At 32.4% G+C, this 17,740-nt stretch overlaps 1 protein-coding gene across 1 annotated transcript; it reads left to right on the top strand.

Annotated features, from left to right (window-relative positions):
* The first annotated feature begins 5,947 nt into the window (after positions 1–5,947).
* On the top strand, positions 5,948–14,918 carry LOC134230442 (acid-sensing ion channel 3-like). The gene is made up of 10 exons (XM_062712275.1): positions 5,948–6,108; positions 6,337–6,691; positions 10,889–10,996; positions 11,100–11,170; positions 11,299–11,379; positions 11,474–11,565; positions 13,280–13,443; positions 13,544–13,633; positions 14,481–14,607; positions 14,908–14,918. The coding sequence occupies exons 1-10, from the start codon at positions 5,948–5,950 to the stop codon at positions 14,916–14,918; spliced, it is 1,260 nt and encodes a 419-aa protein (XP_062568259.1).
* Positions 14,919–17,740: the final 2,822 nt, after the last annotated feature.

Consider the following 17,740-nt stretch of genomic DNA (forward strand, 5'->3'; position numbering starts at 1 on the left):
TTTTCCCCTCAAAATTTAATAAATATGAGTCCGTTTGAATTTAAATATTGAATTTCCCTTTCATTAATTAAAAAAAAACTAACTTACAAAATGTAAGGAACATATTATATTCATATAATTTTGAAAAATTGCAAGTAACAATACAATTTATTATGTTTTTTTTTTCATTTCAAACAACTGGCAAAATGCTTTTAATTAGGGGTAATTTCTGACAATTTAATTTTTTTTAATTTTTAATTTTAATATTTTTCAATTTTAATTATTATTTCAAAAAAAATTGTTACATGTTTCAACATTAAAAACGATTGTTTAAAATTCAAAGTACTAAATTTGACCTTGTAACCCTTTGAGTTTGAGCAATTTTTTCGAAAATTGGCAATTTGTAAATCCCCTTTCTCAATTAGTTATCTTTTCCCCAAAGCTAATATTTTGCAAAGATAATGTTTGGAGTTATATTTGTAAATAAAATAAAAAAAATTAATTTCAAAGATTGGTCTTGGCGAAAAAGATTTTAAAATAAATAACGCATTTTCACTATAAATCAAACGAGCCCCATCTTGACACTAAAGCCTCTGAATCAGGGACCTTTTTTTTTTTTACAATGAAGAAGAACCCTTGCTTAACATAACCATGTGCTTAGTATATTAAATACCCAGGGGAAAAGATTAAAAACGAAACAAATATCTTTTCACTCTACATAATCAATAGTGAGTCCCCGATCAAAGGATCGTGAAATTCACAACTTTGAAATTTCCACTATTGTTCATACAACCATACAATTAGTTTCTTTTGTTTAATGTACAGGGAGAAAGAGGGAGCTTTTGAACAATTTAAAGGAATTTCATTAATGATCAAAATAAGCCATCTCTAACTCCACAACCCCTGATCCTGGGATCATGAAAATCTCAATAAGGTTTTGGTCTCATCCCTATGGTCCCAGGATACAGGGACCATGAAATTCGCAATTTTGTCCTCTTTTGTCCATGCATTACTCTAGAATGTTTGTTGAAATTGATTCAGCTGTTTAATCATGAGAAGAAGATAGAAAGAATTTTTTCAAAAAGTTTACAAACGACGGACGACGCACGCCGACAGACGGAAACAGATTCAGAGGGTCATCTGGGTTCGTTAGGTGACCGAAGAACGGATATTGCACTAAAAAGGTCCAAACGTTTGAAAAATTATAAAGAATAACACAAATTAGAATACAAGTTATGCTGTAAATCAACAGTTGCTTAAAAACTATTGTCCTTGCTCTGCAATTGCTTTTTTTTCTGTGAATATTGACACATAAACTCGTATCAGGGTTAACGTGGAAAAATAGTAGACATTAAATCTAATTGAAAAATTATGCGTGCACTAAGTTGAAAAGTTCAGCAAATGTTTAACATCCTTGAGTACATCCATTTTTATGAAAGGTAGACAAACAGGGATATCGATAATATTACCTTGGAATGTGCACATGGTATCACCCTACACATCTTCAGTGAAGTCTTCAGTCTTTCCCTACGGTGCTTGATAAAAAATCGAGGTCCTTTTTCAGAATAAGAATTACGAGCTATGTGCTCAAGTAGTCGAGTTTTTCTATCATTTTATATACTTGAACTTCATGTTCAATAGTCTGAAATATCTTATATGTTTTCCAGGCTTTTTTTTTTACGATTTTGATATTTGACTTGCAAGGAAAAGGTAATAGCCGGTGCCTCCAACTGGACGTTGCATTTTGGGTTAATTTTCTTTACTTGCGAACCGCATAGAGGTATGCTTTCATTTCGTGTATGGAAATGTGGAGTGGTGGTTTTCTCTTGATCGATATTGGTAAGTACTAGAAGCATTATGTTGTTGATAGGTTGTGATTATGTTTGATAGCATCGAAAATCAACTCCTGTTAAAGACGGCGAAATCTCCACTTTTCATAATGGCGCCGGTTCTGACGCTTTCCTGGCCTGTTAAATATAAAAAAAAATTGGGGATAAAAGCCTGGAAATGCCAGATAATTCGGACTGCATGTTCAATTGAATCAGTTAACTCCATAGTTCTTACAAAGGTACACGGATGTGAGTGAAAATTTTCGTAAATTGAAATACATTTATCTTTGCAACCTTAAAAATAAAGCTGCTGTGTAATTTATTTCCAACCCTCTGCTAAGAAAATTGATTGTTTAAACGGTATTAGACCTTTTTGTGCCTTGTGTCCTTTCTGACATATTTTATTTGTCAAATAAAATCTGCAACATGACTTGCAGATTTTATTTGACAAATAAAATATGTCAGAAAGGACACTTGTCAAGTACTCAGTCTGTGGTTTAAAAAATACGTAGGTGAAAGGAAGTGATAATTAACAAGTTGTCTTATAACTTGTATCAAATATGACGTTTAAAATAAATGGGGGGAATAAAACATTGATCAATTTATCATATAGTTTATCAATCAGAGATATGTATCTGTTTACTTTATATCGTATAACATACGTTGCCAACGTCACAATGACTTACGTCAAAAACGTATTATTCGATCATTTTGGAATAGCTTTTAACCAACATAATTTAGTCCATCGTCTCAAGCCACGGTCCGGAGTCCGCATATATAGCTCTCTCCAGATGGGAGAGGAGCGTACATTTTGGCCGTGGTTTGCGACGATGAATTTAGTCTAGTGTGATTAAATAGCGTGAGGAGAGGAGTTGCTTAGAGCGGTTGCTCTAGAGTCTGAGGTTACCTTTATGTCGCTTTTCCGATTCCTCATACAAGAGCTTTTCATGTCGTAATAGAAAAAAGTCCATCACTTCTTAAAGGCCGAAAGCTCGGATGACAAGTTTGTAGTCCTTTATGAAAAATCTGTCAGACGTAGAATCTCAAAAAGAGTTTATTTTCATAAAAAACATTTCATGAAAGCGGGCGTTAAACAAACAAAACGTAGTTTGGGTATAAAATATATTGTATATAATACTAGTATATAAAGCTCATTTCAATAACATTTTCGATATATATCTTTTCAATATATGATCAAATTTGTTATGGAAAGTATTTAAAAGAATATCATATAGAAGATAATGTCTTTCAGCAATAAAAACAAACTTTAAATAAAATATATGGAGATAGCGAACAGTATTCAAGCTCAAAAATCTGTTTAACACTAAAAATCAGGAGCAGAGCAAACAGGGACCTCTAAAACATTAGAGGTGGGATCAGGTGCCATGGAGGAGTGAACATTCCCTGCTGACCGACCGCTCACATGCCGTGTTCTTCTTGTTATGATCAGTAAATAACGGAAAATCCGTCGACAATTCAGTGTGTAGATAATGGCCTACTAGTTAGTATGTAAAACGTCCGTCAGAATTTGACTAAATGATAGGTTGTAACTGCTGACAAGGTAATGGTATCGTCAATAGAACTTACGAAATGATTACTTTAAACGAGATAGCTAATATTCTTTGTTCCATAAACTTGTTTGTCAATAGCGTACCCCGTTTCATAAATTGCTCATTCGTAGAGTGTCTAATTTCGTATGGAATTCAATTGAGAGATGTAAGCCCCGTAAGCAGGTGATAAAGGAATACTGGAGTATTGCTGCATAAGTAAGGGAAATTGACGATTGAAAAGATAAAGTCATCACGTACACGTTTATCACAAAGCTTTGTTGTTAGATTACCGTTTACGTCGTTTCCTAGAAAAATATCCAAATATGAAACAGATGAGTCAAATTCTGTTGTATCTTTTATTTCAAGCTCACCGGGATATATTGTATCATTATAAGAATGGAAAGAAGCATTGTTAATTGACAAAATGTCGTCGATATAATAATCTAAATGTCGAGTTGAAGGCCACAGCAAGTGTTTTCTTCTTTTTACGTAAGATTTTATAAATACTGTGTGTTTGTCTGTCTGTTGTCAACTTTAACCTTCGCCATAACTTTTGAACCGTGAGAGATACAGACTTCATATTTGGTATGCATACTTCACTAATTAAGTCCTTTCAAATGACACCAAGGTCATTGACTTTTCGACCTTGACTGTGACCTATATGCTAAAAATAGCTTTTTCAAACTATTGCCATCACTTTTGAACCATAGGAGGTAGAGTGTTCATATTTAGTATGCCTACTTCACTAATTAGGTTCTTTCAAATGACACCAAGGTCAATGACCTTGTGACCTATATGCTAAAAATAGCGTCTTCGAACTTTGTTGCCGCCGGGCGCATACTGTTTCACAAACACGTCTTGTAATTATCAACTTCAGTGCTTGCGAGTACAATCAGAATGTTTTCAGCAAAATTATTTTGCAAATGACCAATGACAAGGTAAGTTAATTTACGAGTGCCATTTTTATTGAAAAAAGCAGCTGTCAATAATGTCAAAAGGCGTGGATTTTAATTTATCATGGGGATGGTTGTATATAAAGTTAAAAGGTCATAAGTTTTAATGTTGATTTTGGTGCAAAAAAGTGTTTGTTTTTTTTTCCAATTTTTCCAAAATTTCCTTGGAATTTTTAGGTATCCACATCTGATCTATACTACTTTTCGAATATTTTTTTTTTTGCAGTTTCTCTAAACTACTGTTAATATTTTAGTGAGGAGTAAAAGAAGAGGCTTGGAAGAAAATTTTCTGACCTAATGAAATATTCAATGTATATTTGCTTCTACATGTATAACTTATATAATTAGATAAAAGGGATTTAAATAATCACATTTTTCTTTCCTTCTCACAATTGTAGAGCTTAGAAAATTGTGGTAAAAAATTAGCAAGGACTACATTTTTGGTTGGACTGCAGCGTTTGAAAATGTCTCCTTTTCTGTTCTTAAAATTTCTGACCGATGAATTTAGTTAAAGAACAATCAAAGACTTAAAGAATTTTCTTACGTGACTAAAATTAATAACTACGGACTTGAATTTTAAATATAACAAATAGTTATGATTTTCTGTGACAAATAATAATCTTGTTGGCTTTCGAAAGCTTCTCATCTTAAGACCAGGTTTCAGCAAAAAATCAGAAAAAAGGTATTTTTATGTATTTCAAGTGACTTCTTTGCCATATATATAAACATAAGAAGAAATGGTAATGTATATGAAGCATTTACAAATAAATAGTCCTTATTCCTAAAAATTTAAGAAATAGAGGAATTTTGGACTAGGAAATATTTTATTGAATTAATTTTTTTTATTTAATAGTTTCATCTTTCAGACCCTTTTGAAATTAAAGAAACATCATATGGTTGGCAACAGTATTTTTCATGTCAAGTAATAAGAAAATGACCTTGTTTCTAAAATTTTAAACGATCAAAATGAATCAAATTAATACCATTACTTAGTAACATTGTCTTCTTCAATGTGTAAAAATACAATTGATGTGAGAAGAATCCCTTCTTAATTTGGTAGTATCTTCTGGTAAACCCTATTTAAAATTTTCTCTTATTTGTGTAAGATTCAATATTTTCTGACTCATTACTTACCGTTTAATCAGTGATTTTAATAGCATGGGTTGTGGGTTGTGAATACAAGGCTTAAAATCTTTATTTAACTCTAAAGTACGTGGTCTGGCATGTAAAATTAATTATCATTTCTCTGTAATAAATACATGCATATATGAAGAGTACGTGTTTTAGTCCTGAATCAAAATGGCTACTGATATTTTTACATTTATTTAATCAATTCCACTCCCATTTTAGAAATTTTTAATTAGATTAGAAAAGTACTTATGCCTTGGGATACTATCCTACCTTTCCAAAACACAAAGCTTCAGATATCTTCAGCAAAATCTATCTTCATTATCCTCAAGCTTCATTCATTGTGACAAATTCTATGTAATCTGCACTCTTAACTTAAAAAGAAAATTTGTTTTTTAATCTGAAAAGAAAAACAAAGTTTGGGCTTAATTTGGACAATAAATATCAATGCATTTATATTAATGCACAAAATTACCAAGCATCATTTATCTAACATCGGCTGATAAAAATGTTCTGGCCGGACAGAGAGAGATATATTCCATCACCCAGGTATATATTACCTGCAGGACATAGATCCCTCCCCGCCGAATACAACGGGAGACAATATGTTGATGCTTTCTCCCCTCCCTACCGTGTATACAAACCGATGTCATCTAACAGAATTCAATGGTAAGTAGGGTTGTCTTTAGTACTTCATAGATCATCTTCTTCATATTCTTAAAAAAGATCGTTTTTGTAAAAATATTATTTCATGGTTTTGAAATTCAGTCAAGTAAATGAACACACTTAAAATTCTCAGATTTTTTCGAAGCCAACAGTTGGCTATATTTTCCTAATTTGATCTCTTTTAAATCAAAACTTCTAATAAAATGATCAATTTAAATTCAACATAATTAGGTCTGAAAGTCATGAAGAGGCGGATCAGGGAAAATCACTCGGAAAAATTTTCCGACGTTTTGCGGAGAAGACTGCCATGCAGGGACCGGGATATATTCGCGAGTCTAAGAAGTGGTACGCCAAGGCGGCCTGGTCTATTCTGCTTTTGACCACTATGGGCTGGATGACCTACCATCTTGTTTTTCTAATAGCTCACTATCTGGAAAAGCCTGTACAAACCACAATTTCTTTGGGTTTCAACAAGCTCCATTTTCCCTCCGTGACAGTCTGTAATGTTAATGTGGTTAAATTAAGCGACGTACCATCTACTTCCAAAGATCTCAAGGATCTGATAGCTGCCGGAAATCCAGTGGGGGTAAGTTATATATGATTGCTTGATTGTGTGTTGTTTAACGTCCCTATCGAGAATTTTTCACTCATATGGAGACGCGGCAAGTTCCATATGATTGCTTGATTTATGGCTTGATCGATCGATTGATTGGTGAAGTGATGGGTTGTTACTGTTTAACGCCGAGTCAGTAATATCTCAGGCATATTTCGGCGGTTGGTTATATATGAAAATAAAATACTAAAGTAGTTTGTAGAACTAGAATAGACTGTTTCACGATAAAGTTTGAAGGGCATATTGCTGCATAGTTTTATGAAACATAAAAACAATCGTTCAGTGCCAGAGTAATCTTGAATAGTTTAAACAACGATTTTTAGCGATTTTTTAGCATTGTGACAAGATTTAAAACAATAGCCGATTTATTTCCGTCGGATAAAAATATCAAACACAGTTTAAAGTCAATTTAACCTATAGAAACGTGGGGATATGTAAGTTCAAAATCAGTGAAAATTTTAATATGAACATACATATAGATAACAATTATCATCTTAATCTACACTTAATCTCGTATTTTTATTTTTTAGCTCAGATGCGCCATATACATGTATAGCTTTAACAGATACAATGAAGCGCATTGATAAAATTTTCCGTTTGAATGGAATGTTGTGAGCTATCATTAAAATGTTGATTGTCACATGATGACAAACTGTCATAGTGTTTATTCGAATACCTGTAGAACAGGTTTTTCCATAAATATATATACAGTAAAATTTGTCTAATCCGGACTCTGAGTACTCCGGACTTTTGTCCATTCCGTCCGTAAATTTTAGTCCCATGCACTTCTTTAACAAATTCATTTTTAAAAATTCTGTGTAGTCCGGATACTGTCTATTCTGTATTCCGAACGGCCATACTGGTCCCAACTGCTCTTAATTAACATTAATTATTCCCTCTAATCCGGCCACACCTGAGTTACTTCAAAGAAATTAACACCTTTCGTGGGGAATGTGATAATCCGTGTTTACATTAGCATGACAATTAGTGCCATGAGACGAACTCGGTAAAATGCGGCGGTGACACAGTCCACTTGAAAAATATATTATATTAAATTACAATTAAAAAAGTAACTTTGTTTTAACTCCTTTTAGCACATTATAACATGAACACAAAAATATATGTATGCGATTTACAAATCAAAATATAAATCGGGATCGAAAATCGAACGCATTTCAAAATGGCACCATAACACTGTGGGGGAAGACGTAATTTGTTACATAAAATTAAAAGTTCAATCTAATAATTAGCACATCGTAAATAATTGTGCATTACTGTTAATACATTAAGTGAGGTCTTAGACAAGCGAAACCCGGTCCGCTTGATACAAAGTAGGCCTATATTATGCGTGCCTGTATATTTCGATTGAGGTAACATTTCACCCGACTTTCAAACTTCGTGAACAAATAAGAAAATACAGTAAGTCATGTGAGACTATTTTATAATTTCTAGACTCCAGAATAGTAATTGATTTCATCATTTAATTTTATTTATAATATGCATATGATGTACTTGTAAATAAACAACGAAAATTTTCGAAATTTATATTTCCCTGCATTTTTCCTGCACTCCGGATTCTGTATAATCCGGCCAAATTTTATGGAACCGGCGGTAGCCGGATTGGACAAATTATACTGTAATAGCCAATCGAGTAAACACGTGTTCGGCTGAAACGTGCTTTGGTAACTCCAATAGACATGATAAATTCATAGATATGTGCATATTCCACGCAATTCGAATTTTTCAGAAGTGAGGAGTCTCTAATTATCTCTTCTAATTTTTTTAAAAGTTCCGTTTTAGTACATATCATGTTGTTAGTCACAAAGACTGAAGAGTGGGGTGTCATAAAGCATTATGTCAAATATTTTTTTTTCAAGTTTCTAAAGAAATGGGAATATCACATTAACGATTGACGTTCGATAAGAAACATCCAATCGAAAAATTTTACTACTTCAGTGGGCTTCATTGTAGAAAGCATCATGAAAAAAAAATTTTAAAATATTTATCGAAAAATATATATAAATAAAAATTGCATCTTTTTTTTTTTTTTTTTTAAATGTACCTCCCTAATTCTGTACTTTTAGTGAAAAACCATCATTGCAGAAATAATATATGTTTATCAATGAAGGGCAAGTTGGACGTGAATGTTCTTTGAAAGGTCTTATTGAGAGCATGGCATGTATAAAGACAAGACCCTTATAAAATCCGCCATTTACAATGTAGTCTTCACGTTTGGACAGAATAAGCAGGGAAACATCTTTCCTGGAGGCTATCAAAGTCCAACTTGCTCTTTATTGATAAACATTATACATTTATTGACTGAGTTCGAGGGCAACATGCGTTTTGACAAAACGCATGTGCGCGAGAACAGTCAATAAATGTTTTATTATACCTTTCATTTTATTTTTTTTCTTACATACATGTATTTTGTACTATCTTTTGTGATGTAACATCAGGTCCGTAACTTTTTAACACGAACGAATGAAAATGAGATTAAGCTCCGCCCATTCTGTGACGTAAGCGGTCCAACATCTCACTCAGCGGTCCAATTATTTTTTTTTTTATGCCCGCTCTGTTACAACGCAAAATGTAATAACAACGCGAAATGTAATGAACTGGGATTTTAACATTTTGCGTTATTACATTTTGCGTCGAGATCAACGCAAAATGTAATAATGTGCTTTTTCTTTTTTTCATTTTGCGTTATGTTTTTTTGCCCTGAAGACGACGCAAAATGTAATAAAACAATATGTAATAAAACAAAATATAATTAATTTTTTTAATTGCGTTTAACTCAAAACATAAAATTGATTTAAATATATACATGTAACAACTTGTGAAGCACGCTTTACAAAATATTTAAACTAAAACAATGAGGCCAACGTTACCGCTTTTACGGACATAAATAAATATAAATGCATCTTTTTTCTAACACTGACTTTTATTGAATACACTGTAATTAATTATAAAGCATTTGGCATATTTTTGATGAATACGTCTTATCAAATTTCTAACCAATAACATATTAATTACCATAGATTGACCATAGCAAAGGAAGAAAGAAAGAGAAAGAATTTGTGTTTTTGCTTCTCTGCAATGCTGGTGATTTGTATGATGCAGTATTATATATAATTGTCAATAAACCGCCTTCCCGCTGTATATTAACACCTGCCAGTACAACTGAATAGATTGTTTTAATAGATTCATTGCATTTGTCTATTTTAAAAAAAGCAAAAGCACACTTGTCAATAACACCCACCTATAACAACAACCCGCCCACACACGGACGTTTCTAATTTGCAACACCTTTAATTTGAATACATGTATTAAACTGATTTTAAATACATGTAGCTAATTAAATCAATATATTATAAAATTCATTAATTGTAAGAAATTGCATTTTCCCTTTTGTTTTTATTTTCTTTTCATCAGCCACTACTTTATTGAAAATTGTACTCAATCTGGCTGACCAAAAAGTGTGTTATTACATTTTGTGTTCTTGCCTTTTTCTTAATCTCAACGCAAATTGTAACAATGCAAAATGTAATAATCCAAAAACCGTGTTATTACATTTTGCGTTATTACATTTTGCGTTGATGTCGATGCAAAACGTAATAACGCAAAATGTAATAATCCTCAAAAATATGTTGTTACATTTTGCGTTATTACATTTTGCGGTGATTTCGACGCAAAATGTAATAATCCATGTTTATTACATTTCGCGTTGTTATTACATTTCGCGTTGTAACACCGCTCAGCAAAACATTAGAAATGTTAGACTTTTTTCCGTGTTGATATGTATGGGAACAAATTTTTAAAGGTATAACAAACACTTTTTTCTGCAATGATGGCTTTCACTAAAAGTACGGAATTAGGTGTATTTTTTGAAAATGTAGACATTTTTTAAAAGAATGTTTTCGATAAATATTTTTAATCAGTATTTGTTATCAAGTGGTACTTTCTATTTCTGTTAATCAATGATAAATCTATAAACTGTAAAAGTTTCAACTTTATAAACCACATAGTTTTGGAGCTATTGTAAAAAATAATTATTTTTTTTTTTTGGACATGTTGACCTTTGATGAAACCTTAAGTTTGTGAGGCCCGTGCGACTGGAGAAAGCTATTATATAAAAGGAAGAACCATTATCTTGTTGGTTTCTTTTTGTAGTCTGGTGGCCCTCCTGGTGGTGGTGGCCCTGGTGGTGGGGGCGGTGGTCCCCCTGGGGGCGGAGGTGGCCCCCCTGATGGTGGACAACCGCCACCTGGTCGACGAAAGGTGATACAATTCTGTATTTACTGTCTTTATTTTATTTTTTGTTGATTTAAGTGTACGAAGATGAATGAAATCTTGCTTCATATCATTTCTTTTTTTGGATCAGAGGAATGCTGATACATCGCAGCTACATGAATTTGCTGTCAATTTCACGAAAATATACCTTGAGTTAGACAGGTATCAACTTAAAAAAAATGTTTCGTGTGTGGAAGGGGTTGATCAGTATATCTTTAGCACGTCTATATTTTTTTAATTGCCGTTATTTTATTATTATCGTCTTTATTGTTAATATGTTATTATAACAGAGCTACAAGAATTCGGTCTGGACACCAGATTGATATGATGCTCATGGACTGTTCCTTTAATGGACATAAATGCTACCCTCAGTAAGTTGAGAATAAAGAACGTACATGTATGAGCTCTATCACACCATATGGTGGTGTTATTTAATCGAGAGATATATTCATGGTTATTTTTTAGGGATTTTACATTAATAAATACACCAGAGTACGGAAACTGTTTCACGCTACATTCAGAAAAATTTATTTCCAAAGAAGCCGGGCCAAAGTCAGGTAAAATTATTATATCGTTATCATGTTTATAACAGTGCGACATTAACTATAAGAAAACCCAGACACGACAGTGTCTTGCAGTCTAGAGTTGATATCACAAACATCATTTTATTAAGATATAAATTCCTTAATGTCAAAATCCCTGGGGGAATGGTGGTATTTTTAGTCTTAATAAGTATCCCACCTTTCTCCCGTTGGGGAAACTGTGCCAGATTTGATCATTCTCCCATTGGGATTTTTTTCTCCCACAAATGGGATAAGTGCCAAGGATGTTGACAATGAGTCATTTTCTCCAAAACATTATTAAGAATGGGATATATCCTACAGATTATGATGAGTTAGATATCATAATCTATGGGATATATCCAATGTTTTACAATGTATGGGGTTGGGTTTCGGGGAAACATGTCTTATTGTCAATATCCATGAGATTTATCCCATTTGATCAAATTTTTGAAGAAAAAATCCCATTGGGAGATATCTTAACATTCTTCAATGGGAGAAAGGTGGGATAGTTGTTAAGACTAAAATTCCCACATTTCTCTTATTGGATTATGACTTTTTTCAAAAAAGTTTTTTTGGAAAAAGAGATGTGTGTGAGTTCAACATGAGACCGTAATTACGTACTGCTAAAAATTCCCACCGAGTGCTAAAATACCGGTATATTTTTGACATCGCAGTTAGAAATGGCAGTAAAAAGTCTGGACAATGTCTTTTCCAGAGTTATATGTCACACTGTTTTAAATGCACTTTGTGAGTTTATAGAACATCCTCAGTCTAGTTGCTAAAGATACAGATTGTTGAATGACCTTTGATACAATAAAAAAATGTGCATTACTGTCAATATAATATCGACCTTTAATAAGCTGCATGACATTTATATAGGTATATTTAACATTTAAATAGATACATAAATATCTGCGGCAAATTGCAGAAAAATTAAAACTAGAATAAACTTTAATGACCAAGTTTTGGACGCAGTGATCTCTTCAGCAAATACATTAAGTAGAATGTTAACTGATGTTGTTCACACAAATAGTAAGGCAATTACTTTATTACTGGGTTGTCTACTGAATTTCGAATTCATTTACCTGATAATGACAAAGAGCACACAGTGGGTGTGATGCTTACTCCTACATGACACCTGATCTCACCTCTGATGTTTTAGAAGTCCGCTCTAAATTTGTAATGTTTCAGTGGTCTTTAGAGCTTTATTACACCCCACCCCTGATTGAAAAGAAGGGGAAACTCCTATATAGTGATGGGGGTGTCCGTACGTCCGTTACGTTTTGGTTACCTATTTCTTATCCGCAACTACTCTAATACCACTGAATGAAATTTAATGAGACCTTCACCGATTCTTTAATTGTTACATAGTCCCACTGTATACATTTTTTTGATCAGACACATATTTCGAATTTCCATAGCTATTTAAAACATGGGCACTGTCATAACATTGTAGAATTTAAGGATACCCATCTCTTATCCACAATTCGAATACAATTCAATGCAACTTTCTCGGATTTTTTAATATATCACTGTGCATCTCCTATTTTACGTTTTGATCTGACACTTATTTCGGGGCTCCCAAAGCAAAACATGGACTTTGCCATTAATGTCATATATGGGAGGCGGGGGAGTGAGTATTATTTAGTGAGCTCAATGCTCACAGTACTTCTAGTTCGTGATCTCCAAATATCATTCTCATTTACAGGCCTTTCTTTCATATTCTTCACTGAAAACGACGAGTACGTAGATTCGATAAGCCAGGGCTATGGGTTACGTTTACAAGTACACAATCCAGGAACCTTTCCTAATCCATCTGACAAGGGTTTATCAATACCAACAAGCTTCCATTCAAATATCGGCTTACTAGTGGTAAGGAATGACTGAATCAGAGAAATCACGATTATAATGAATTATAAAATTACAATGATAATGGTGAAAAGTTGAATTAAGTATTGACATGTTCTTCCAGAGAGATGTCAAAAGAGTGCCTCCTCCTTATAGAGAGTGCGAAGACGTGATTGGGTTTGAAAAGAAAAATGGGTTTAAATACACTCGAAATGTAAGAGTTTACGCAGCTGGGTTAAAAATGTACACATATAATGTGTAATGATTATAAGTAAAACGTTGCTTTATTCGATAATCTTGTGATGTATGTTCAATATCTTGTGATGTATATGCTAATCATTATGATGTGTGTACAAAATCTCTAGTGATGTATCTTCTATAATCTTGTGATGTATGTGCAATATATTGTGATGTATATTCAAAATCTTTTGATATATATTCAAAATCTTGCGATAAATATTCTATTATCCCATGATGTATGTGCAATTATATTTGTGTAAGGAAGAGAAGAGGTCTTCGCAGTTTTTGCTTAACAACATTAGCTATCAATTTCTTTGTTTAGAGGTTTCAAAAAATATCAGCTAAATATTTTTGTTATACAAAAGGAAAAATATTTAACTGATATTTTTTTGTAAATTTCATCAAGGTAAATTGAATTTTTTCCTGGTTGCCAAATACATGTATCAAATTTTGTTTTATGGGGTTTCGGTGCCTGATTTTCTCCCTTTGAGCTGTTTGTGCGAAATCGTATTCAAATAAACATTTTTCCCAGAACATTGAGGCACAAAAATTGTTTGTAAAATTCACATATCATTATAATACCAAATTAAATTAAGTTTACACAAAATAGGAATTGAATTTAAAGAATATTATTTTATTCTATACATATTTATTTTAGATATTTTTATTCATACTTTTTTATTGATACTAGTACTAGTCACTTCTTTTAAATTTGAAAATCATTCTCGAAGAATCGGGCATTGAATATTTCCAAGCTTAAATACAGAAGCAGAGAATTCCACCTTAATTGCTAAAGCATAAAAGTTGAATTATACTTTCAGGAATGTCGCAGAACTTGCATCCATGCAGCCATGCGTGACGCCTGTGGATGCCTTCCACCTAACGCTGAAGAGTTCTACTACTTTATAAATAAAACCAATGAATATAAAGGATGTCAGACGGAAGCAGGTATCGCCATTTTATGTAGATTTTCAGATAGAGTTATGATTCATTATTCGAAAAAAGATTTTTATATGCATATATAGTAGATGTGGTAGCTTTTTATGTACGCGAGATGACTTAGTACCAGTTCATCAGAAAATGAATGCAATCATAATCCCTGTTCATTAATTTAAATTGCTACTTTATTACTAATAATTGTTCCAAAGAAATGTATGTCTTAAGTAATTATTTGATTGTGTTCATATATATATATCACAAACCAAAAGGTTTCATAAATGAAGTGAAACTATGAAATATCTATTCTAGTTCTTGCCTAAATCTAGCCCGAAAAATCTGACGTTTTCCTGGCTTTTTTACGATTTTGATATTTTACATGCCAGGATATCAAAATCGTAAATAAGCCAGGAAAACGTCAGATTTTTCGGACTAGCCTAAATCAAATACATTTACACATTCATTGTATGTTTATAAAATGCTGTAATTCTCATTTTTCGATTTTTTCCTCTCATTTCCACATAAACCGGTATAATTCATTTTTTTTTTCTTTTTTTTCATATGTACTTTTTTGTACTTTCTCTTAAATTCTATTTAATTTTGTGTCAGTTATACAGTATATAATTCATTGGTGATATATGAACCTGTTACTATAAATTATGTGTATTATTAAATTAACCTTGTATCTGTGGAGAGGGCTTATACACAATAAACACTAAACGTTCTATTTGCTAGTATATAAATTTTGAACTAAATACTAAATGTACTATTTTTTATATCAAACTGGATACATTAATGTTTCATACGGTTGGAGGTTCCGACACTTTATTTTAATGTTCCCTCGGTCGCCATATTATGAGGACAGATGTTTCTGGAGGCCCTATATACCATTTCATAATATTTACAGTGAAAACAATTTCTAATATTGATATTACTTTATATTTCAAAAATTTATCAAGGATGTCTGAAAAAAATTCATTTTCCCAGGGACATTACCTTGTTTATATAAGATAAAGAATACAATTTCTCTTTTAAATATATTAAATGAAATTGATGACGTGTTATTTTATCAAATGGCCTTTGTATAGATGATCGAGGATTTTTTCAATATAATAAAATAATCGAATCATTGTAATATATTTATTAGCTAAACTTAAGTTTACTGGCTGCTTGAAATTATATGAGTTTTTTTTTAACCGAAAAACTTCTTAGATATCATTTTCTGTACTTTTGGTCTATTTTGTTAGTCATCCAATTCTTTTAAAATATTTTAGATGAATTTCAATGAGAAATTATTTTTTTTAGTTCCAGATACAACAGTTTCTCACAATATGAATATTAAAAGTCATAACTATACAGATTAACAGGGAAAATTTCCTATCTCAGCTCCTATAAAAGTACACTCGTATGAAAAACAACAATTTTGTTTGCTAATGTTTATAACAATTTATTTCTTTGGTAGAGTTTAAATGTTTGGAAGATGTGGAAACAGAATTTAAGTCGTTTAAACGAACATGCACGTGTTTAAATCCTTGCCGGTGAGAAGAAATTGTTTTCTGTTACCTATTTATAATAATCTGAAAATATGAACACAGGTGTATTTATCAGCTGTTTATGGCATCTACGTGTTGACAATTTATTTTGTTTTAAGTGAGCAGATTTATTCCATGAGCAAGAGTGTTCGACAGTGGCCTTCTATGCCCTATGCAGTAAGTAGTTCTCAAAAGGAGGGGTTTTTCTCTTAGGAGTCTGAGTACCCCGGTAGGAATTATTCTTAGTATTTTTACACAAACGTCCTTTTACATAACGATGTTAAGGATAAAGATACTAATTGTTTTCTTTCTTATGTACAAGTTGGAATATAAAGGTTAAAATCTAAAATATAATCTAAAAGAGTCTACAGCGTAGGTTTTTTCTTGCTTTTTCAAATACGAAACAATGAATGAAGTTCACAATTGTAAACAATCAAAGAAGTAAAGTTGGTGAAATTAGTTATAAGGGACTAAAAATTAATGTATTGAAAATATTCCTTTCCGCATTATATGCAATGAAAAGAAAAACTACTAGAGGAATTGTGAGCGATGAGCTCACTAAATGATACCCCCGCCTCCATATAGTTACAAGAGGCCCAAGGGCCTTGAATCGCTCCTCTGATAAATTGTACAATCTATCACTTCTATTAGAAGCCTCCAACTCTATTAGTATCATAAGACCCAAATGCATTAACTTACAAAGTTTGATAATATTTAGCCAGTTAAGACTGAAGATATTGTAATATAATTATAAAATACCATAAGTAGGTCACAGTGACCTACCTTTTGATTGAAATTTTCTGAGAACTCAAGATACAGTAATTGACAAAGACTGATGATTCTAATTAAAGAAGTACCTGAGATATTCAAAAGTAGATCACCATGACCTACTTTTTGGTCAACATTCTCTGAAAACCCAAGATGCATAATCTGACAAAGTTTGACGATTCTAAGCCAATTAGTACCAGAGATAATTAAATATAGCCATCAAATGTCAAAAGTAGGTCACGGTGACCTACTTTTTGGTCGACGTTATCCAAAAACCAAAGATGCCTAAACTGACAAAATTTGATGATTCTAAGCCAATAAGTACCTGAGATATTCAAAAGTAGGTCACCGTGACCTACTTCTTGTTGGACATTCAATGAAACCCTAAGAGGCCTCAACTGACAAAGTTTGATGATTCCAAGCCAATAAGTACCAGATATAATTAAATATAGCCATAAAATGTCAAATGTAGGTCACAGTGACCTACTTTTTGGTTGACGTTCTCTGAAAGCCCAAGGTGCCTAAACTGACAAAGTTTGATGATTCTAAGCTAATACGTACCTGAGATATTCAAAAGTAGGTCAATGTGACCTACTTTTTGGTCAACATTCTCCGAAAACCCAAGATGCCTCAACTGACAAAGTTTGATGATTCTTAGCCAATAAGTGCCTGAGATACTTAAATTTAGCCATAAAAATTCAAAAGTAGGTCACGGTGACCTACTTTTTGGTCGACAATCTCCGAAAACCCAAGATGCCTAAACTGACAAAGTTTGATGATTTTAGGTCAATAAGTACCAGAGATACTTAATTATAGCCACAAAATGTCAAAAGTAGGTCACCATG

Source organism: Saccostrea cucullata, unplaced genomic scaffold (genome assembly GCF_032062105.1).
Source record: "Saccostrea cucullata isolate Sc308-1 unplaced genomic scaffold, CSIRO_AGI_Scuc_v1 ctg6792, whole genome shotgun sequence".
Lineage (NCBI taxonomy): Eukaryota > Metazoa > Mollusca > Bivalvia > Ostreida > Ostreidae > Saccostrea > Saccostrea cuccullata.